Raw genomic sequence first — 24,803 nt, forward strand, 5'->3', positions numbered from 1 at the left:
CTCTCATACTCCCTTCAATCAGCCCTTTGTGCTTGGCGCACTTCCTGGGGACTTGGTCTCACCTCACACACCCACACAAATGCACGCACTAAGTTGCAAAAGGGAAGTTGGGTCAATATCTGGACTGCAAGTTGTCAGATAAGACCCATGTTACAGAGCTGTTGTAGCAGCAGTAGCTGTAAAAACATGTCTGGTCAAAAAACAGCAAATCATTCAGGAGTCTCTAGTATAGTTTTGGCTCCAGTCTTCAATGCTAAGGCATTAAAAGTTCCAAGAGACGCCTCAACACTGAAAAATATTTGTTGGTGGTCTGTGTTTAGCTTAGCTCTGTCAAAAATGTTTTTAGTTGGCCAGCTACAGTCACCAGTACTTCAAAAAGTGACTTTAGTTCATTCAGTTACAGTAACCCCACGATGAGGGAAAGAATTTTGAGAAGCTACGTTCTATGTGCAACCACCACCCACCACTTGTAGGAATTATTGCATATTTTTTCTCTTTTGATACCTTTAGTTAAGCAGCACAACTGGAGAGAAATAACATATAAGCTCAACATGATCTTCAAAATAGAAAATTAGCCACTTTTAGTTTTTGTTTATGAAGGGGTGAAAGCAGCTTCAAATATTGTACCGCACTGAATTTCTCACTGACTGTCTTATATAGCAGTCAGATTTGACTCAAAACAGCATTAAATGTTGTTCACCTCAGTTGCACTGAGGTTTCCAAATAAATCAGTAATATTTGGTAAAAGCAGAAGCAGTTACATCATCTCATTCTCTTATATGATGATGATGATAATGTAACCAGCCTTTAAACACAGCTGTGTTGTGACGAATGCTGTATATGTTAATGGGGGTGTTACGAATATTCTGTTTGAAAGTTTGTACAAAGTGCATTTATGTGGAGTGGTTGCATCCTCTTCTCTTCCATCACTAATAGTGTTTAAAATACCACTGAATGGAGACCAGAGAAGCGTTTGCCAGTGCAGGCAGCAGGAATGCTCGGAATTTTCCTTGTATCTGTAAAAAGTCTGGAGGCATTTTGAATCACTTGGAGGCAGAGAACTGACTTTTGACCTAGTTAAAAACAAACAAAAAAATCATCAACTGGAGGAAGCCTTATTGAACCTTATAGTCCCTTAGTTTTTAAAAGACAGGATGAACAACTTGACTAAATTGTGACTACAAAGTGATCGTAGATTGTCTGAATACAGGAGTCTCAGATTTAGATTAAAGTTATGTGTGCATCCAGCTCTTAAAAATTCTGCTTTTCTTGTTTTCTGTTATTTATATACTGTTATGATGTTGGATATCTATGTTAAACATGGTCAAAGTTTGTAGAAATGCTGCCTGAAAGTCAAAAGCCAGGGCTTCAACCTGCTCTGAACGCTTGGTTCGCAGCATTTTTTTTTTTGGCAAATGCCCATAAACAGCTGTCAGTTCTGTAGCCTTGCTTACTAAGGTTGTTGCTAAGGCTTTTCCATGTGCTGTTTGCTTTGTCCACTCTCATATTTCAGATCAGATTCCGGCTCAAACATGTATGGAAAGATATTCCAGTAGAGCCCCAGATTATAAATATAAACCTGGAAATGAGCAGAAAATATCCTCTTTAATATCTGAAAGACAGGAACAGATTGAAATGAAATGTGTGGCCTCAACACAGTATATAAATGAAGAGTAAAATAGACCCTTGCGGTCACCACAAGTGAGGGAGCAGGATGACAGCCCTATGGTTTCAAGAGATTTAGATTACCAGCAAGGTAGAAATGAAAGAGAAAAGAGAGAGAGAGAGATCATCATTCATGACAATCAATTAAAATAGAATTCAGTACAGAGCTTTAATCAAAAATGAAAAAATGACTAGAATTAGCAGCATTGGTGACCATGATAAGAGCAGTGTTGGTGCAATGAAAGCAACAAACACCACTTTGAAATTCATATAAGAAATCAACTGGTTAAGCTAATTCTAATTCTACATTTTTGTAGATAATAAGCTTGAAATTGTTTAAAACCAAGGCGTCAAAATAGAGCTTCCCAGCAGTTGATGATGGAGAGACTATGTGGGCTACTGCTGTTTAATGAGTGAAATGACTAATAAACACAGCACATTTGGCTGTGGGAACTGATTGAGAGAATGACTCATTGCTGAGCAAACTGTGCCACAACTGGACCACAAACGTCATATTTCACCACAAGGTTTCAAGATTACTATTAAATGTTTGTAAGACACAAAATGTGGTGTTTTTTTTAACATTTGTAAGAAACAAACATTTAGTCATAAAGGCACCCAGAAAAGCCTGGCAGAACTGTGGAGTGGAAATGGACAGAGGCAACCCTTAGACACAGAGTTGGGATGATAGCAAACATACAGTCAACCAATGTGAGGCTTGTAAATAACTGCTTTGTGGTCTGGAGGAGGGACGTTATTTTTGGGAGTTCTAGCTGATCTTCTGTTCTACAATGGCGGCCTCTAGTATGCATTGATTGATTGTTGACAGGTTTAATCTTTGTCTTAGCAGTGCCTACTGACCTTTTTAGATCATGTCTTCTGTCTTGGAATGTAATTTATGCAGGCACATTCGGTGTTGTCACATGCCAGTACACAATGCACCCATAAACAAAATGCCCCTACTGTTATCAGAGATCAGACATGACGGTTATGAGCCACTGATGTCAAGATGTCTGAATTCAACAGAGCCAGTTGCAATAGTTCATTTACAATCAAAAGTATTTTTTATCTTCAGTCTCCAAACAACATCTCACAAAAAAGCAAAAACGATTTTTGGAAATGTTCTCCTATTTGCTCACCTGGATTTTGGCCATTTCTTGTGCTTCTTTTTTCAGATTTCCTTCAGCTGTGATCTTCAGATTTCTATAGAATTTCAGTATTTTCAAGTTTGTGTTGGCGGCATTGCTTAAGCATATTGAGTCTTTTTCCCAGAGCTGCACCGGTGTTGTCTCAGCTGTCAAACTGAGGTCCTGCGAGTTGTGAGGCAGTTCTTGGCTTTGTATACAGTGTTCGCTTTGTCCTAATCCCTGATTAAGAACAGATGTGTGACACAAGAAAACCATCAAATGTCTTAGTAACAAGCCTTTAAAGCAGCCTCAGTCCTCATTGTCACAGATTGTCCAAGTGAGTGGAACTCTACTGGAGGGATGGACTGAACATATTCCCTCATATTTTGATGATGGTGATAGACAGCACTTTCTAACACTCGAAACACCGTAGCAAATGATTCACATAATCAACCTAATCAAACCATTCAGTGAACCCTTGTATCTGTATTATTTGTCACCAATCTGTATGTGCTCTGCCAGCATGCTGCCAGCAGTCAGGTTGTGTTATTCAGGTGATGACCTCTGCTGTATTTAAATGCCAAATGTAGAACGTCAGTTTTAATTACTTGATTTAAAGTCTTGAATGTTATGCAGCTAATTTTCAAAATAATGGTCTTGCTTTGTCATTATGTGATAAATTGACAGAACAAAAATAGTAAAAAAACAGAACATTGTGAAGATTGTGAAGGCATATTAATATTTAACAAACCCATGGTGTATGAGACTATTGTATGTGGTACATAAAAGATAACTGCTACCATATGTCCTGCAAATTCCATTCTGCATTACCAAAACAAACAAGCTAGCACAGGACATTTGCATAGAAACATAGTTCATGAAATGTTGTCTACAGAGTGTCAGTGGTAAAGGCCACCCAAGAGACACTATCATCACGATCACTATTCACAATCCCAACTTAATCTGCACCACAAAAAACAGATATGCGCACCATAGCCATTTTTTCTCAGAAAAAATGGCTGTGGTGCGCATATCTGTTTTTTGTGGTGCAGATTAAGTTTTTTGTTTTTTCATACTTTCATACTGTTTTTTTCCATATCAAGATAAACTGTTCTCTCATTTTCACAACTGTAACTCTTCTGTCAGTTTTGCCAATAGTCCATGAAGAACAGAAGCTTAAGACATTAAATTCCTAATCATGACAGAACATGTTGAATATCTGCAGATTAGGTTGTTGAAGGGGAACTCCACTGATGTACACATCAAATCACTAATAAACCACTATTAGTCTTGGTATACTAATACTGTAAACAGTTGTAGATCTTCTGTGGCTCTGGAGGAGCTGTGTCACATCAGAGACAACAAACCCTCATGATGTCATCAAGGTTATTTTAAACTTAGATTAGGAAAATACAAATTTAAAACAGAAAGCCTGTCACAATCTCGGGAAGTTTGAAATATGTCATGATGATCAGTGACATTCCAAAGTTACATATTTGTTGACATCTCTGCTGATGCCTTGTATCATTTCCTCTTTCAAAAGTGAAGTACACTCATTCCTTTTTGTATACTGACTGCAAAACAAGTTAGAGGATGTGTTCACAATTTTTCAAGTGTCTTCAAACAACAGTCAGGAAACCAAATGAGCATGTAAACATCTTGCTGTAATCATCCCTCCTGTTCATACTGACCATGAGAAGATTCCTTCATAATGACCTTATAATGGAACAACATAATCCACAGTCCTCCTTCTGTGCAAAAATGTATTTAAAAGTTTATCTGAAGCTAATATGAAGCTACAGCGTCCAAATGAGTCAAATCAAGTAGATATCTTTCAACGTTAGTCTTTTTAGTGCCAAAGTCCCTCTTTTTGTTACTATACTTCCACCTGCAGCTCAACACTGTCTGAGGAAACACGAAGAGGGAATTTGATGCTAAAAAGACTAAATGTGTCAGATATCCACTTGCTATGACTAACTCAGACTGACTCATATAAGCTTCACATCAACTTTTAAATGACTGTGTGGACACGCTGTGGATTTTGGCCTCCATCACTTCCATTGAAAGCACATTTGAAGGGGATCTTTGAATAGCCAGTATGAACAGGAGGAATGATTACACTGTTCATGTGGAGACCTGACTGTTGTTTTAACACACACTTGTAAAACTGTGAACCTGTCCTTTAATATATAGAGTATACTATATACAGTTAGTATTTAGTATGAAACTGATGAACACTTGATAGTCTCACTGTAAAGAGTAAGTTCACCTAAAGTACAAACACTTTCTTCTTTTTCTCTCTAGTTGTATCTGTCTGGTCAAATAGTTTTGGTTTTATGTGTCCAGCTTTTAAGATTTCTGTCTTCACCTCAGTACAACGGTGGTGAATGGAATTTAGTTTGTTTTGCTCAAGACAGGAAAAGGAAGTTCATTATCAAGTTTAGTATTGTGTTCTTCCAAAGAGTTTCCTGATAACAGACCTCACTTTGTGACCTTGTGTAAGGTGAAACCTGAGTTCATGTTGTGATGCAGGGGGGAAAAAAGCAATGTCAAGTATTTTTTTTTACTTTTTTTTTTTTTTTTTATAACAAAGCATATGACAGTGATGACAAAACATAAAGAGCATAAAAGATACATATAATTCAGAGAAAGCCACTTAGGACACTACCTGTAGGATAATATGCACTGTATACAAGAACAAAGGCTAGCTTTCTGGTAATACCTTTCATATAGCTTCACCTCAAATGCACTGACTTCTTTTAGCTCATGTACTAGTTCTTATCAATTACAAGCTGGGTGATGTGACACAATAAAATGTCTGACTTCCCTTTCCCTAAGTATTCCCACATCCCACATCATGTAGTTGGAAGTTAGCGATAATGTTAAAAGTAAGAAAACTGGAGGCCACACTTCTACCGGTATGAATGTGAACACTGTGATGAATGACTCTGATGTAAATGATGAGAGATGTTTGAAAAAAACTAAACCTTGAAAATGTCACTAATGATACAGTATCCTAGCAGTATCTGCCGTATCCGTGGTAACTTCACATCAGTTCTGGGTTGGCAAGTGTTTATGAGCGGTTGGATCCAGAAGCACCGTCTTCATCATCAGGCGGACAGGCGACAAAATCAGCCAACATGGAGGCCATGGCTTCATCATCCAGCTGAGGGACACATGACAAGAGAGACAAGCGATGAAACATGCTGTGATCTGTCGTTAGGGAGGAGCCTGATGCTGAGGGAGGGGAACTGATGGGAAATGTTTCTACATTAATATTTTAAAGCCAACATGTATAGAATTTTTAAAGTGATTATGGCATCCTTCAAATGATTCTGATGGTGTAAGTTTTGGTTTCAGACAGAAAAAAAAGGTACAGAAAACTCTAAATTATGAATTGATTACTAAATGCATGTTCTGCAATTATTCCCATGTAATTCATTCGACTTCATACAAAACTAACTACAGTAAGTACAGCATGTCAAAGCTGAAGCAGGAAGCGGGTCAAGTTAACAACAGATTCACCTTCATTTTCTCTTCAAATGAAGTTTGTGTAACCTGGACATTTGTATGGTGACCTAACTGTAATTTAGAAAATACATACAAATACACAAAACAAAAGTATAGTGAGAAAACACGACCAAATAGAGAAACACACTGCAAATATTTGGTTGTTTTCTAGTTTTACATCTAGTAGTGAGCACGAGTAATATCTTTGCTCACACAGCAAACATGGCAAAAGCTGTAGCTTCAAAGTGCTTAACAGACATAAAAATGAAAAATGTGTGAAATAAATGAGACTTGAAAATTAGACTACAATGTCTTTTAATTTTTTTTTTTTTTGGCTAAAACTAACAAATAACACTAAGACAAAACTAAATCAAAATCAGGTGCCAAAATGAACACTTGAGCATTCATCTGGCTTAAAAGTACAATTTACATCTGCAAGAATCCTGTTACCTTTACACTGTGTGCCATGATTCATGTTGCCATAGCAACATCAGACACATGTAGGGCTGCAACTAACGATTATTTTCATTATTGATTCATCTGTCATTTTCTTGAGTAATCGATTAGTTGTTTGGTCTATAAATTACATTCTCAAATGTCTTGTTTTGTCCCAACCAACAGTTCACAACCCAAAGACATTCAGTTTACTGTCATAGAGGACTAAAGAAAGCAGAAAATATTAGAATATTCACATTTGAGATGCTGGAATCAGAGAATTTGGACTTTTTTTATTTCTTAAAAAATGACTCAAAACGATTAATCGGTTATCAAAATAGTTGCAGGACAAAGGAGTCTAGTGCACACGCCAGTCAGAGGGTGAAGCCCGACTCACCTGCCCAATCAACTCGCCCTGAAAATAGATGGCACTAGAGCGTCAGGCCCATACCCGGCCTTTGCTGGCAACAACAGTTGAGAAGGCTACGAGTAGGAGGGCGTCCGTGGTGAGCACAGAAGCCTAAAGCGCAGCCTGGATGGAAGTGCTGCAGGTGCAGGTCTTGGTGGTGGTAGCAAATATTCAAAAGGCCGTTTCAATAGTTTAATAGTTGGCAACAACTGATACAGTTCTTGACACATGGATTTGTTATGTGGTTCTTTTGAGGTTATTATTTCAATTATTCAATTAGTGTTCTTGATTTTATTTGAATCTAACTGTAATAATGGTAAATGGACTGTATTTATATAGAAATACTTTGCTGAGTAAAACATGTTTACCTACATAAATCTGCAAACAATGTGGTTCGAAATCAAGTTTCCTGTACCTTAAATGATTATATTAATGTGAAATTAGTCATGAATTTTTACCTTTTTCTTCTCGGGGGTTTGTCCCGCCTCGTCTTCCCTGTGCACCTCCTCTCTCTTTCTTTTCACTCCTTTTCCCTCTTCTCCATCACTGTCTCCCACTCCTCCCTGTGTCTCCTGCTGTTCTGCTTCCGTTTTGTCTCTTTTCTCAGCATCCGTCTCCACTTGCTCTTCTGTATTCAGGCCTGTAGAGGTTTCAGGATCTGCAGACGACGCCGAGTCCCCCTCTTGAATAGCTGCCAGCTGTTCCTCTTGATGACTGGATGGCTGGTTATCGTTCACACTGGCTTCCTGTGTAGGTTCATCCCCTGGCTCCTGTTGAGAGGAAGACCTCAGTTTCCTTGTAACAACACTGTAACAATACCAGCTTCATTTATCAACACCAATGGAACAAAAACACGCATAATGGAAGAAAAACACAGATAAAGTTCAATAGAGAAACATTCTGACATTCTGGGAGTCAGACCAGAAGTTCCATTTGAATTTAATCTATTATGTTTTTGTGATCTAATGTCTGCTGCCATCACCTAAATGTCAACTAGAAGCTGGATGAAGGAGGAGTAGTCATGATAAAACACTGAGACTTATCATCCTAAGATGCTCTGTACAGTTTGACAACATAACTAAGTGTAAAAGTGGATGTATGTTCTTTCAGAGCTGTGAAGAAAGAACATGAGGAATGTGAGGAACGTACTATTAATTCATTGGATTGAAATGTGCTCTATCAGGACAGGTATCAGGATATGAAATGATCTATATCAGGATTACACCTGATTCAGTACATGTACATTTCAAATCAAAGTTCAGCTCCTTTCACCATACTACAGCTCATTTCTATGCTTATTGATGAAAAGCCACTTCAAGTCCTTTCATAAGACTCATTATTGGGGCTTGCTTTGTTTTATGAATCCTTCTGTCCTTTTCTGGATCTGTGCGAGTACTTTAACGCTCTTCAGGCAGGATGCTTGAAGCAAAGTGCTTGTCAGAGGGTCGGACAGTGTCTGAAACCACCTCTACCTCTATCTTTCCACAGTTGCATGAGACATACTGAACCCTTAAGTGACTCTTCACCTCCTGTTAGTATGACTTTTATCTGACCCTATGTATTTCACTGATTTTGGATGTTGGACATGGGACCTAAATATTCCATAATTTGCATGTCATTTTAGGTAATATGTTATAGCCCTTCTTGGGGGGACCTTTAAATACAAATAATGGGTTTATGGTCAAGTTTGGAACTGTTCCAGATGTGGTATGTTGTGACACATAATATGTTGTGAGGTAGCTGTCAACCACTTGATTGGAGGGCTCCCTACTGACCTAGTGCCCATGAAAAACCTATGTTATTCATGTGATAAGATACAGATGTGTAACCCCATATAAGCTATGCACTGACAGGGGTACGGTGCCCAGACCATCTTTATACATGGAATGGACCCGATGGCCATCGTCTAATAAACGTCTACAAAATAAGAACTTCATCAGCTCTTCCTTTGAACGATATCATCACACATCCTTCCTTTCACCTCCTTTCAGCTAAAACAATTTTACTAATTTCAGTGCTTATACTTCCGCTAACGCTTGAACTGCTTGCACTGCTTATATTTCAACAAATGGTAATGGTCTTCTCACTGATTACAGCTCCTTTTTGTTTACATTTCTCTAGTCGTTTCTTTATCCTTCCATCATGTTTGTATGTCAAACTACTTCAGCGCTCTGAAGTTGTCCGAATGCTTCAGATGTGACATAAAGTTGTGATATCTACCTGCTGATTCTGATTAGTTGTGCGTTCTTCTGAGGCGGCAGTCAGCTCCACTTCATTGGCTCCTTGCTCCCACGAGCTAGTCTCCTCCTGCAGTGCTCCTCCTCCTCCTCCTCCTGCTGCTGCTGCTGCTCCCCCTCCCTCCCTCTCCGTCTCCTCCCTCTCCTCCAGCGCTCCTCCGGTGACGCACAGGATCTGGGGCATGGTGGGGTCGTCCATCCTCTCGCTCTCGTCCTCCTCTCCCTCCCCTTCCCTCGTCTCCTCCAGGACTCCGATGCTCTCCACCTCCTGCACCTTCATCCTGTCCTCTCCGAACATCGCTCTGTTGGTCTGGATCTCCTCGATCCCTCCTTCCGCCTCTCCCTCCACGCTGAATCCAGCCATCCCTCCTTCATCCACCGTTGCTCGGAGCACCTTCCCCTCCTCTATGCCCGCTTCTCCTGACTTGTCCTCCGCTCCCTCCAGAGGAGGTATGTCCCCATCCTCCTCCTCCTCCTCATCCTCAAGTTCTTCTCCCTCTTCTTCGTCATAATCGTCGTACTCCTCCCCGTCATAGAACTCTTCCTCTGCGAAATCGCTCACCTCGTCCTCCTCGTCCATCCCTTCCTCATCTTCCTCATCTTCCTCCAGCTCTTCGTCATCCTCCATGTCCTCCTCCTCTTCCTCCTCATCATCGGTGCTGTTGATGTTGATGACGGTGGAGTCTTCGTTGCTGGCAGGTGGTGGCGGGTGCTGGTGGACGTGCCTTCCCTGCTGGCTCAGCTGGTTCTGCAGCTGGTGCATTTGGAGGGGGATACCCATGGGGCCTGGCTGGCCTTGTGAGGAGGGCTGCATCAGCATCTGCTGGAGCTGGGGTCTGCCAGGCAATGAGTCCCCCAAACTGCCAGGTGGAGCTGTGAGTGTGCTGGAGTTCAAAGGTGGAACAAGGGAGACCACTGAGGCGCCGGAAGGAGGGAAGGAGTTAATAGGGGTGGTGGAGGTGGTGAGGAGGGGGGAGGAGGTGGCGAGGTCATTGGGGAGGGAGACTCCGTCTATTGTGGTTGTTGCTGCTGTGGTGGGGACCATGGTGACAGATTCACCTCCTGGTAGTGTGACAGTAGCACCCCCTGGTGCAGTGGAGGACAGGTTCTGGGAGTTTGCTGCTGCTGCTGCTGCCGTCTCATCCTGCTGGTTCTCCATGTTGAGCATCCCTGGAGGAACGATGACCACGCTGTCGTCTGAGTCGCTGTCCAGAGAGATCTCCACGTCCTCCGCTTCCTCTTTGTCGTAGCGGACAAACACGGGTCGCTGCCCCTCTGGTGGGCCCAGCCCAGCGAGGTCTGGCTGGTGGTGTGTGTGTGGAGACAGGATCATGTCGCCTGGCCCATGGCCCTGGCCCGGCAACCCCGGAACAAGGGAGAGGTGGTTCTCCAGAGAGCCCAGCAGGGAGGTGGAACCCAGGCCGAGGGAGTGACGAGTGGGGAAGGGAGGACCAGGGGCTGGGCCTCCTAGGAGGGTTGGCAAGGTGAGTCCGGGGGTTGGTCCCTGGGAGGAGGAGAGGACGGGAGCGGTTGGGGTGGGTTTCAGGGCGAGGGGTGGTAAGGGGAGTGCGATGGAGGGAGTGCGAGGGTGGAGGAGGGCATTGCAGATGGTCAGAGCCTCAGAACAAAATGAAGACACCTGACAGGGAAAAGAGGAGGGAGAGTCATTAAAAAATTAATACAACAGACAACAAAATAACCAGTACAGACATCAGCAGAGTACATGACACTCTGCTTCAGTGTGTGGTGCTGTTTGCATATTGTGCATTATCAATTTTTAAAGCTTTGTATCAGCATAGCGGGGAAATCATGTTTGGCATCCCGACCCTTCCTGATGGATGCTCGGCCCTCGGGTATCTTTATCAGACCAAAAGGCATACTGCATGGCTAACAGCTGTAATTTTCACTGTAGGACTATTAATGTGTCACTTTATGAAGTTTTAACATTTTTTAAGGCATGAAATTAACCATTTAGATTCCCAATATGTGGTCAGTTTAATCCAAATAATGCCTATTTGGAAATTTGCTCCGACATTTTCGGAGCTGTGAGGAGCTGCTGGCTGGGTGAGACCAGGTTGGCATACGTCATGAAGCACATGTCGACAATGTTTTTGTAATTACTCAGCCGGAAGGAGAAGACAAAAGTTACACATTGCAGGTTTAAGTTATATTTGTTGAATTTCCCAGGGTTCATTTTTGCCTGTTTCATGAATATTTTTGTCAATAAACATCTCCTTTTTTTGCCCAGAATTCAGCCTACCAAACTGCTTCTTTAACATCCCATCAAAATCTGAACAACATATTTTTTATATGTATTTTTAAACAATTCCATTTTATTTAGATATAGAACTGGTTCCAATTCAGATCTGGTTCTCAATACCCAACTCTGACCAAAGGACTGAGTACTGAATAACACACTTCCACTACTGTCCATTGTCTCCCTCCCTCCCTCCCTTAATCATTCTCTCTCTCCCTCAGAGCAGTCACCTTGAGGTTTCGGTCGGTGCGACAGTTGCTGAGGATGGACACAGCGCAGGTCAGAGGTGGGGGCCAAAAGGGTGATGGGACCAGGACCAGAGCCAGCAATAACCTGCAAATCCACACAGACAAAACAATTACATAACTTCTACACTGACATTACACTATACAACACTCTCTTATAGGTTAAAATTCCTTATATTGATTATAATCATTTTGGTTATTTTGCAATTGATCAATATTAAATAGGACATATTCAGCACATTTCCAGGTCAATATTTATATTCTGGGGCTCTACTGGAATATCTTTGCATGATTTACAGTTAAAAACTCCTATTTATCTTATACTGGCCCTTTATGCAACCCCCTCAGTTCAGCCTTTGTCTGAAACAGTCCATTCTGTTCTGATTGGTTAGCTTCAGGAAACTGCATCATATCCAACTTCTGGCCACTCGGAGGCCACGTCAACAAACCATGAAACAAACTTTAGTAGCGGGTTTCACTATTCAGCGTTTCCCCGCAGAATCAGATTCTATTTGTGGTAGTAATTGACCAGGGGGTGGGGGGTTCAATTTGCCGATGACAATTTGATGAGATTTTTTAATAGAATATTTAAAATGTGCCTGGAGCTAGCACCTTCATAGTAGAAATGAATGGGGTATTATTGTTACGATTTTAGCATTTAATTTTAAAAAATGCAGTAAAACAACAATCATCACGAAGACACCTAGAGACTCATTGTACATTGCTGATAACTGCTGCTAACAATTTGATTTGATTATTTTATGGAAGTTTGAAGATTGCTACTATGGTTTTGCTTTGATATGTGATTATTAAAAATGCTGCAGTGAAAGGACAATAAAGTAATGACAGATGTATGTATTTCAACAAAGCAAAATAAGACAAAAAAAATGAAAACTTTCCCATTTTAAACAATCTTTGTGGCTATTCGAGTATAGATGTCTGAGTTTATGAGGTGCACTGGAATGCACCATGAAGTCTCACACGCTTTGCTGTACAAAGTGATGTAGATTTTAGAGTTTATGATGTGCAACTGAATGCACCATGAATTCCCTTGTTTTTACAGTCTATGGTCGGCGCTTTACAAAGCGATGTAGACACACAATCGATCTTTAAGTGTTTAAGGTTTTAAGTGGAGATAGTACGACCATGCCTCTCAAGTGTAGATGGTGTGATGTGATTGCAGGGTAAGCTCAGAGAGAGAGAGCTCAGAGCAGGGTGTTTGTGTGCAGCACAGAATGAGTTGGTGCAGGTTTTTGCGTCTGGGAGTACATCACAGAGACAGAGCATGAGAGCAGGGCGCGCAGCTCCAAAAATAGATTGACGGGCAAAGTTTTATTGTGGCGGTCCGCCACAAATAAATGAATGTATGGGAAACACTGCAATTGGCTTTGGGTGTGGCACGTCAGCTCTATAGCGCCCCCTAGCTACTTATTACATTTCTGAGGTGCTAGGGGTGCTTGAAACTTTGGAACCGTACCATAAGTCCAGCAGGAAGTCAGCCATTTTGAGTTTACTTTGCAATTTTTTCCCCAAAGTGAGGCAATTCACAGGCATTGCACTTTAACAAACTCCTCCTAGAGATTTAACACGAACAACTTCAAATTTGGTAGGTTACATCCAAAGATCTTTGCAATGTTAAATTGTGAAGCTTTTGAGTCTTCATGAAACACCCTTGGTGTGGCATGCTGGTCAATTTTGCCCAAAACATGAAACAGGAAGTTGTTGTAACTCCACTGCACATTGCCTTATGTTCCCCAAATTTCTCATGCTTGGTAAGAGTCCAAGCCTGAACACATCTACATGTCAATATTGAGTCATAGTGCTCCCAACTTACAACAGGAAGTCAGCTTTATGTGACAAACATTATCTGATTTACATGAAATTTACATGGTGTGGTCTACGATATATACAGCAACATGATGAATAATTAGTGGGTGTTCTCTAGTGCCACATAGTGAACACAGGAAGTGACATTTAACTCCTATGTGCAATGTCCAATATTCATGAAAATGTATATCCATATCAGTTGCCCTCAGGTAAATGTATTGCTGCATTAAAATTTCAGTTATGTAGTATTGCCTATGGGCAACAGGAAATGAAACCTAAATGACACATAGTTCAGTGTACACCCAATTTCTAATATGTCATCTCCAGCACCACATGCTGCCCACAGTAAATAATATTCTACCCATTTACAGTGTCCATTAGTCCTGAAAATTGAGAGCCATGTCAACCGACCTCCAGTAGTGATACCACAGTTGCCGCTACCTCTGACGCACACAAAGTGCAAGGGCCTGTTCATTGTTGCTTGCAGCTTTCATTGTTTTGATTTTACCGATTCAAATGCAGTTTTGGAGGTGCTAGGGGTGCTCGAAGAGTTTTCATGGAACGCTGTCGAAGAATTCAAAGTCAAAACAGCTGATTGAGATTTCCTAATTTGACCATCCCAATTCCCACTCATACATTCAAAGGCGTCAGCCTTTCAACAGCCAGCAGTCACACTGCAATTTCTTCAGAAATTGCCTTTTCTAGTTAACTTCTAATATCTAATTCCATAAGTTTATATTTTTTGTTACCACTGGTTCTTGTGATAAAGTTTGTATTGCTCCTCCCAGATGGGCGACAAATTAAAGGAAAAACCCACATAAAGTGTTTTCGTAAAGTGTTTGGCCACCACGCGCTGCCAGAGCAACTTAAACGTGCCCTGGCATTGATTCTACAAGTCTCTGGAACTCTACTGGAGGGATGGACAACCATTCTTCCAAAAGATATTTCCTCATTTGGTGTTTTGATGGTGGTGGTGGAGAGCGCTGTCTAACACATCGGCCTAAAATCATCCATAGGTGTTCAACTAGCCAAAACTGGGCCTGCTCAGCATATTTATACATGCCACAGAGCATGATTGGATGTTAATTGCTTGATTGTACCAGGCAGTGCACCTGTGTGGAAGCATCTGCATTCGTTATGTTTCGGGTTTTTCCTTTAATTTCTCATCCGTCTTTATGTATTTTGGGGGCATTTTGCCTTTATTTATAACTGAAGCTAACAGGAAATGAGGTGAGAGGGACAACGACATACAACAAAGGTGTCTCCTTTGATTTGAACCAGGAATACTGTGTCTTAAAGAGGACCTATTACGTTCATTTCCAGCTCTAAATATTTATTTTTGGACTCCACTAGAGTTCAAAACCTCCTTATTTATCTTATAATGACCCTTTATGTAGCCCCTCAGTATAGCGTTTCTCTCTTTACAGTCCGTCTGAGCTCCTGTCTCTTTAAGGCCCCCCCTCCCGATGAGCCCACTCTGTTCTAATTGGCCAGCTTTCCTACGGGCAACATGTATCAGAGTTGTGTTAAGTTGCTACTGATGCAAACCCAACATTTCCTGCTTTACAGGAAATGAAACATGTTCCTTACTTAATCAGCTGATACCAGTCCTTTTCGCTCACAGGGATTACATATACATATGTTTAACTCATTATTTGACACATTGGCCACTTTCAATATGAACATCCGACATTGTAACATATTATATATATGACTGAAAATAAGAAAAAGCATAATAGGTCCCGTTTAAGCTGCATTCAGACTGAAAACAGCCCTGCGTTAAAACAGTGCAGGGGCTGCGTTGGTGGGGGTGTGTTGTAAAGGTACGATCGAGGAAATCCAGTTAAAGCTACAGATTAAGTGTCTAAAGCATCAGATGCCAAAACACTGCAACACCCCAAACTTTGTGCAGTACGTGGTAAAAGGGCTATATCTCTCACTTGGTTCTTTCTGTATTGATGTAAACCTACTTAAAATTAAAGCTGAGAATTGGCACTTTAATGTAGTATCCATTATTTTATTTCATATTGAATGTGCTGAAGCACACAGCCTTAAGAACAGAAAACGTTGAACTGTCCAGATACTTACTGTCTGAACTGTACTTGGATTGTGTGGTGTGAACGAAGGTGCTACCTGTATAGTTCTCGTCGGGTGAGGGCACTGCCATACTGCCCGCTGACGCCGCCTGCAGATTCACAGGCAGTGCTGCTGCTGGACTGCTGCTGCTGCAGACGCACACACAGCGGCAGCACCACGTCATGGAGACGCTATGAGAAAATAAAAAAAACAGACGGTTTTGAGAATGAGGTATCCATTCTGAAATGGGCAGAAAAGAGGAGCTATCAATGTCATCATCTTGTCTAAGAGCATAACATCCACAGTAAACCACAGACAATTCCAAACATAATGATTCTCCACAGCGCCCAGTCCAGTGCTATTTATGAGAGTGCAGGTTTTTTACTACAGCAGCTCATTGCACTGGTCAGCTCATCCTTACCTTGTGTATATCATCCTTTAGCAGTGTACCACTCGTCAGTATGATGTGTCTTAATGCTGTAAAAAAAAGAAAACATCTGTGTGATTAAACCAAATTTACAGAAGACCAGCACACCATTCTGTCATCAGACTGAGGCAGGGTCTCACCCCTCAGGGCTGAAATGCAAGTATCCTGATTGGCCAACAGGTCTCCTTTCCTCTGGAGTGACGGCCCCACTGAATCTGCCATGACCAATGGTTTTGTCCTCCGAGGGCCTGGTTTCCCTCCAGGAACCACATCAGCTGACAGACCCGCCCGGAGCTGGAGGACAAGCCAACACAGAGAGCTCTTTTTCAAACTTAACAACCTATAACCTGGAGCTTCCCCTAACTTTAACTTGTAAGAACATGTAAAGGTCTGGTTCTAGGTTCTGCACTGTTGGCATCCACTGTGTTTTACCAACCAAAATGTAATAAATATACATAATGTTATAGGAAAGACGACACTGTATCAAGCATTGTCGTTTTTAGGGGTGCAACTAACAATTATTTTCATTATCGATTAATCTGTTGATCATTTTCTCAATTAACAAATAAGTTGTTTGGTCCATGAAATGTCAGAAAATGGTGAAAAATGTTGATCGCTGTTTCCCAAAGCCCAAGGTGACGTCCTCAAATGTCTTGTTTTGTCCACAACCCAAAAGATATTCAGTTTACTGTCATAGAGGACTAAAGAAGCCAGAAAATAATCACATTTGAGAAGCTGAAATCAGAGAATTTGGACATTTTTTCTTAAGAAAAATGACTCAAAACGATAATCAAAATAGTTGCCGATTTATTTAATTGTTGACAACTAATTGATTAATTGACTAATTGTTGCAGCTCTAGTCATTTTTATGTTCTGTTTGGTAGGTGAGTGTGTTGAGTGCAGTACAGTTGTTGGACAAACATCAATGGAAAGCGTGGAACCAATATAGTTTTTCTTTCACATTTACAATCAAAAGTTTGAACACACTTTCTCATTCAAGGCAATGGGAAGGCGTATCCAAACTTTTCACTGGTACTGCACATGCAATGATTTTTAAAAGGTCATTACAGTATTTACATTACATTACAGTCACAGCAAACAGACACCTGCTCCTACAAACTACTGGTACCTACAGGTTTTGAAAAGCTGATTGCTAAAACAAGGTATTTTTTGTGTAAAATATATGGTTCTTAAGTAAATTTAAATGAACTATATGGAACTTGAACTCACCTTGACAGACTCTGCCCCTGGTGTGATGTCACCGATCAGGTGGCTAAAAAGGAGTTCTGAGTGACCGGGGCTTCCCTGAAGAATGCTAGCAGAAGCTCCAGCCACCTGGACCCAGAGCTCTAAGGTTCTGTACACTGACACCCGCACAGAGCTGCAGGAGGAACAAAAAGACACCAGAAACATGATTCAAATTCTTCAGCCACCTCATCACAATCTCAGGTTACCACATCATCAACACCCTGCTGGCTCCCCGTTTTGCTTAAGGATATCTGAATAGCTTCAGCACCTTATCGAACCACAACTGTGTATCAACCAAGTCTGTCAGTTACCTGTAGGCTCTCTGCTGTCCCAGGCTGGCTTCAGGTAGAGGTGTCCAGGCAGACAGAGTTTGGGAAAACAGCCTTTGTAGTACGGCTGCATACTGAACCATGCCGCTACGTACACTGCAATACATACAATACACAGTGTCAACATCACACAACCATCAACACAACATTTCAACTGCTATGTTGTGTACTTGCATTCTCAGAATCATCCAGCTACTTCAAATGATGTCTATGAACTTAAAAACAAAACAGTTTATGTGCATCCCTACTCACGCTGTGATAAGAGCTGATAGGACCTCCAGTGTGTTGGTGTGTATGATGGGCAGGACCAGTAACCTCACACTTCCATCTCCTGTTAAATTCTGACACACAAACACACAGGCTCTATTCAAAACATGGCTTTTAGTCCCTTTTAGTCAGACATTGATGATAATTGTGGAATATTGAGTGTGTGTGTGTGTGTGAATGTGTGCTCACTATGCTCTTGGAGCTGACAGCGAGGGCTCGACACACGAGGTTGAGTATGGGTCTGACAGGCAGACGCACAGCTGAGGCTGGATCCACCCTGATAGATGGAGATAAGAGCGGTAAACACAGGTATGAATTAAAGCTGTTTTTATTGTATGCATGTAGATGTCTTCATGCCTGGACTCTTATCGGACGTTGCAGGAAAGAGTTAAATATCACCTCCTGTGCCCACTATGTGGCACTAGAGAACACTGTATATATCTGTACACTGCTGTATATCATGCGTATATCACACCATGTAAATTGGATGATGTTTGTCATGTAAGGCTGACTTCCTGTTGGCAGTAGGTGGCGCCCTCCCTAAGCCCAAGACCCATATCAGACAACAAAATACTCCCCTTCTGACACGTGTGCCAAGTTTGAAAACTCAAAAGCTTCACTATTTAGCATTATCAAGGACTTACAACTTAGCTGAACAAATTTTTGGTGGATCTGGTTAACTTGCTAGGAGTAGTTAGTAAAAGTAAAGGGTTTATAACTTCCTGTTGCTAGTAATTAGCGCTATTACTACGATTCAATGTTGGTCTGTACATGTCAGACCGGGACTCTTATCAAACATAAAATGTGGGAAAGATCTGATGATCTGGAATCAAGTTACAATAGTTTGTTTTTCATGGCGAAATTCAACACGTTGCCACAGCAAATGCGTTCAATGAAAACTCAAAAGCTTCACAATATAGAATCCTCAATGTCTTAAGACTTTCCTGACCAAAGTCGAGGTGGATCTGGTTAACCTGCTAGGCAAAGCTTGTAAAAGTAAAGCACCTGTAACTTCCTGTTGCCAGTAAGCGGCGCTATGGCTAAGACTCAATATTGACATGTAGATGTGTTCAGGTCAGGACTCTCATTAAGCAGGAGAAATTTGGGGTAGGTTGAATGATGTATATTTGAGTTACAACAACTACTTTTTCATGACGAAACATTGAATTTTCTGCGTCACCATGGCAACAGATTACAATGAAGTCACAATTTTGATAACTTTGCATCGCAAAGATCTTTAGATGGGCCCTAATAAAAAACTGTCATCCTCAAACTGGAACTGTCTGAGCAGCTTTGAATTAAGGCTCTATATAAATGCAGTCATTTACTATCATAATGATAACAATATTGATATTTGGCATTTTAAAAAATCTGACAAGGCTATATTGGCTAATATTAACTTTCTTTACATAACCCATAACATGAATACACATTTTTGATAGGGTTTCCAAGAAATGTGCTAGTCATTTCACTGTTGAGAAATAAACACTGCCCTCTGCTGGACAAACATCTTTGCTTTGGCATTTCCAACCAGAACTACTGTACAGTAATGGCTTAGTACCACTGGAGGTAAATAAGAATTTCTTTAGTGTTTTGGGTGAACTGACCCTCTAAGTGGATTTTTCCTTTGAGGTTGTGTTCACATTGTAGTGTGTATTTGTGTGCTGTACCTGAGTGTGTGTTTGAGAGCCAGGCAGACAGCTGTGTATCTGTGCTGGAGCTGCAGGAGCAGAAGGGGATCTGATTGGTCGAGATGAGGAAAGGCCAGCTCCACCCCCGGACCTTCATATTGCACCGTTCCATCTGTCACATCAAACAGTACTTTTTCACAAACTGCCGTGACAGAGCATAATACACATGTGCACAGATCATGGTGAAGACAAAACTAAAGAGCTTGAAAACACAGACGGGTGACAGAAGCCGTAACCAGCAGAAAGCTGAAGGATTTACTGGCTGGTGTACATTTGCATTTTATCTAACAACTTATGACATATCAGCTGTGTAAATGAGCAGATCTATTTCCAGTACAAACACTGTCTTTGTAGCCACTGTGTTTGTTCTGTATGGCAAAGGGAATAAGCATAGAGGATGTACCTGTTTCTGAACCCTGGTAGATCTGAGACAGCAGGCCATTGGCTGAGGCCAGGAGGCAGTGAATCTGACTGGTCCATCCCTCAGCTCTGCCAGCACCCACCCCTCTGTCCAATAGCCCCCCCAGACAGGGGAGGCGGGCATAACACTGACAGGCCACCTGACAGAATGGAAGGAAGGAAGAGACAGAGAGACAAAAACAACAGCTTGAATTCTGATGCTTCACTTCCATTTGCTGTATTTAAACTTGGACCAGAGTCTAAAAAAAACAAAACTTATATCTTCTAGATAATCAGAAATCATGTAAGGTAACTCCCTACATTATGTTCACCTCAACACAGAACACAATCACAAACCTCTTGTGTTTTCTTGTTAGTACTGTCCATTTTGGAGAGGAAATAGGCTCCCAGTTTGTCCTGAAAGACAAAAATCACAGCTCAAATGACTAAATATACATGATCTAAAAGTAAAGTAAAATTTACACAAAGTCAAAGCCAAAGTTTCTACATCCAGAAACAACCCCTTCATTTACTTTTCCTCCATTTCTCTGTCTTGTGTCTCTAGGAGTGTGTCTTACCCTGAGGGATCCACAGGCTCTGGGGTAGTAGGTCATACAGGCCGTCATTCCCTCCATGGCTGCCAGCTCACACTGACATCACAAGAGGAAAAGAGGGCTTCAACAGGTTAGCATCAGGACTGCAGCAACTGTCAATTCATCTATTGATTACTTTTTCAATTAGTTGATCGATCGTTAAGTCCTTAAGACACTGTAAAGTTTTGACGACCCAGTGGGTAGCGCTGAGAAAAAGATACTTTAGCCGACAGAAATGCATGCTGGGACTCCAGGAGTTTTCACCAGACCTCTTATTTTTCTACAAACAGAAACATATGCCATCAGAATTTGGGGTGTCAGGATTTGATTTGATTTAAACTTTTTTTCAGTGCTGACGGCTATGCCATTGTTAGAATATCCAGTCTTGATTTGTAAAGATCAACAGATCAATGGTTTTATGCCCTGACAACTGTCATTTACATTTTCAATTTCCTCTTCAAAAGGATAAGCTACATCATATCAAGTGTGATATAAGTGCTATATTTTTTGGGAATGTAACGCACTAATTTAAATAATTTATTTAAAATGTAATAACAATAACTTATTTCACCAGTCAGATGGGAACAAACTGTTAAACCACTAGATGGCAGAAGGGTACTTTACAACAACAGTTTCCCAACCTGCAAAAAGCCACCAGGAAACAAAGTTTATGTGTGTTGCACTTTGTAGACGTCCCTGTGCACCTGTCTCACAGTCTGCTGTAAAAAGAGACTAGCATTATTAGTTCAGCTCGGAGGATGGCTCGTTGTGGTGAAAATTAGGTTTTAGCTTGTTGTCTACCTCACTATGGAAGAAAAGAGGTGTTGTTTGTGTTTTAACAACATTTCGCTTATAAGTTATTGATCCAGTAATTTCTGAATCTGTCATTATATTTCTAACTTTACAGAAGTGTGTAGCATATCCTACAAATTGTGGTTTTTCTGTCAGCGATGCGTTCGTTGTTTACACAACTCACGGGGAAGGCAAATGTTGCCACACCTGTGACTTCAGGGAAAAAGGAGGATTCTCCAGTTCTGTTGTTTCTCCATCATCTCTGACTCTGGCAGTGGTCATGGTGTCTCGAAAAGAAATGCAGCTGCAGGCTACCGGTAACCTACGCTGTGTCGTCTATGAGATGCTGTTTTTCTTTTCTTCAAGTAGGCAGGGGTGAAGAGGAAGAAAATACAGGGAAAATCGCCGATTCTACTTTTGATTTTTAATGGTTGAAACTGAACACTCATTTCCATCGATTTTTGATTTAGAATCGAAATCGTGAAACTCTTGATCAGAATCACTTGAAAAATGCTCTAATCACATAAAAAATCTACACATAGTGATTTCCATTTTCTGTTAATCAACTAATCAGTTCATTCTTTCAGCGTGAGTTAGTAAAGAGTGACAAAAAAGGTTGTGTTGCCATGGCCACATGGTGATGTGACTTTGGCTTTGCTACATTTGGCTGTGTGCTTGTAATATAGCTGCAAGGTCAGAGAAACACTATTAAAGTGCAGGCAGCATATAGAACTGTGCCATTCAGGTTTTGGAGCACCCAAACAGTCTTAAAGATATTTGTATCTCAAGCCAAAAGTAATCTGTCAGATGAAGTTCTATTTTATTGAGAAGAATTTTAAGACTGTGTTGTCATGTGGCCCTTCAGTCATGATCATCTAGCCCCCAGCCACCTTGATTCTTCCTCCTCATTACTTGGAGGGCCCTGCACAGTTCCCTCACCTCTGTCTTGAGGCCCAGTAGAGATGTGAGGATACCCAGGACGGAGTTGAGGCCAACCTCTCTGGCCAGCTCTGCTAGCTGGGATGAGTACTGCAGCAAATCCTTCAGAATGTTCACAGCCAGCTGGATGGTCTGAACCGGAGCCTGAGACTGTGGATGACAGCATCCACATACACAGAGGAAAGACTGTTGAGCTCTGGAGATTTTCAGGCTAGTTAGTTAGTCATATTTAGGTGTGATAGAGGAGACAGACTAATGAAGAAGAGTGTGTGTTTTTGTGCATTCCCTCGCATGTGTCTGGATGTTACCTGTATGACCTGCTGCAGGGAGCGCAGCCAGGAAAGGCAGTGTTGCTGGAACAGATCACTGGAGCTGTCCTTAACAAGAAGGGAGAGCAGGCAGAGTCCCTCAAACCTATTCAAAAACACACACACACACACCATTCCTCTCATTAATCAGAATTCACAGTGACCTTAAAAAACAAAACTATGAGTGTTGGTGAAATTCTCAACTTTTCAATGGGACTTTTGCACATCCCAGGAGCCTAAAACAAAAAGGTCAAAGGTCAAATTTCCACTTACTAATGATTACAAGACTGAGCTTCTTGAGAATGAAATCAGTGAAATGCGATTGACAGCTCTGAATCATTCAATAAGTTGCTTAGCTCCTCTTCACCATATGTTGTTCTCAAAAGTCAAGAACAAACATCGATGCACTTTTTCATTCAAATCTACATTCATATTTACATAAACTTTGAGGGGAAAAAAATATGATAGAAGACTTCATCCCTATGCTTCATCTTTATTTTTAAATTTTGAATTTGAAAGGTTTAGTTTTGTTGTTAGCTCATAATAGACATGAACAGGCAGAGGCATTTGTGGATGCATTGTTTACAGAGCAAGCAATAAGAGAAATAGTTCTAACACCTCGAACTGTAACTGTGGATTTTGTTAAGATTTGTTTCTCAAATGCCAATTTTAACCTTTCAATGATTAGAGCTGGGTATCATCAAGGAACGAAAGTTAACACTGAATGGGTGCTGTTTCATAATCTTGATTACTTATTCTTTGATCAGACAGTAGATTCAAATCACAAATTTGGACTGTATTTTATTTAGGCAAAGTTCTTGTACAGTGCTCATGTTTAGACATGGTGAATGTAGGCTTTTTATTTAATGTAAGGGGTCAAAATAAAAGTGTCATTTTGGTATTAGTACCCAAACTCAGTTATTATATTGGCACAGCAACTATTAGAAAAAAAATCTAATGATACCAAGCATTATCTTAGAATGAAAATGCACCTAACTCTAGTTACATAATGAATCTCACCAAAAGTGATGCAAACTGAACTGTGGGAAATTTCCCTTAAGGCTGTGTACCTGTTGTCTGTATTCTAAAACTTTAAAATGCTCATAATAAGAAGTGTTTAAAGTTCCCCTCCAGTCAAAAATGTGTTCTGTTTACTATTCTTACAGTTCCTACAGAGCTTCTCTGTGCTGAGTTTGTTTTCTGACAGGAAAACGTTTGAAATAAACATGTTTGCACATTCCTAGGTTCTGAATTTTTAATGAGGTAGATGGAGGAGATGCCATTTTAAGGATTTTTAACATGGTGGCTCAACATTTTTTGTGGAAAAAAATGTCAGACACAATTTATTATTCCAATCAGAGGAAATGTATATATATATATGTGTCCTAAAACATGTCTGGAGGGGATCTTTAAATTCTGCCCTTTTGCTACATAAGGAAACTCTAGAAGAGATAAGCAACACTGACTGAGGATAACGATAAAATCCCCTAACACAAAAAAATGAAACAAAAACATCACATTATGCTACTCTTGACTGAAATGTTATGATAGATAATATTCCAGTTAATATGAAACATTCATTTTCTCACTTGGTCTTGCTCGAGCCCAGTTTGGCATTGCTGAAACCCACGAGACCCCCAACGGCGCTCGCGCCCTGCAGAGAGATAAACACAGATGTGAGTTGATAGTGGACAACAACAGGAACACCTGACCCCCCCTGTGTGACACACACAGCCCCCAAATGTCTCCAAACATTAGCTCAGTGGACTACAAAGCCCCCCAGCCTGCAGCAGCAGCACAGCGGCAGCAGGCTAACAGGTAACTAGCTTCCGAGATAACGTGCTTCCCTGAGCCGGGCTCTACCTGTGTCGGGAACACGCCATGTTCTCTATAGTTGGCCAACAGAGCAGGTAAATACTCCGGACGCTGCTCTTTCAGAACCGACACCAAACATTCTGTTAGTCGCATCGCAGATGGGCCATGCAGCCAAGCCGATGTAGCCATCTTGCCTCTCCGCCAAGC

The 24,803-nt window shown here is 41.1% G+C and overlaps 1 protein-coding gene across 1 annotated transcript; it reads right to left on the reverse strand.

Moving 5' to 3' along the window:
- Positions 1-5,354: 5,354 nt before the first annotated feature.
- pelp1 (proline, glutamate and leucine rich protein 1) lies at positions 5,355-24,786 on the reverse strand. The gene is made up of 19 exons (XM_067580284.1): positions 24,645-24,786; positions 24,371-24,435; positions 22,782-22,887; positions 22,474-22,623; positions 20,728-20,799; positions 20,507-20,566; positions 20,154-20,310; positions 19,730-19,862; positions 18,249-18,336; positions 18,045-18,133; positions 17,775-17,888; positions 17,446-17,596; positions 16,356-16,509; positions 16,210-16,265; positions 15,846-15,979; positions 11,871-11,973; positions 9,367-11,022; positions 7,605-7,916; positions 5,355-5,958 (listed from the first exon to the last, which is right to left on the reverse strand). Exons 1-19 carry the CDS (start codon positions 24,783-24,785, stop codon positions 5,866-5,868), a joined length of 3,834 nt encoding a protein of 1,277 aa, XP_067436385.1. The 5' UTR covers position 24,786; the 3' UTR covers positions 5,355-5,865.
- Positions 24,787-24,803: the final 17 nt, after the last annotated feature.

This window comes from Thunnus thynnus, chromosome 22, assembly GCF_963924715.1.
Source record: "Thunnus thynnus chromosome 22, fThuThy2.1, whole genome shotgun sequence".
Taxonomy (NCBI): domain Eukaryota; kingdom Metazoa; phylum Chordata; class Actinopteri; order Scombriformes; family Scombridae; genus Thunnus; species Thunnus thynnus.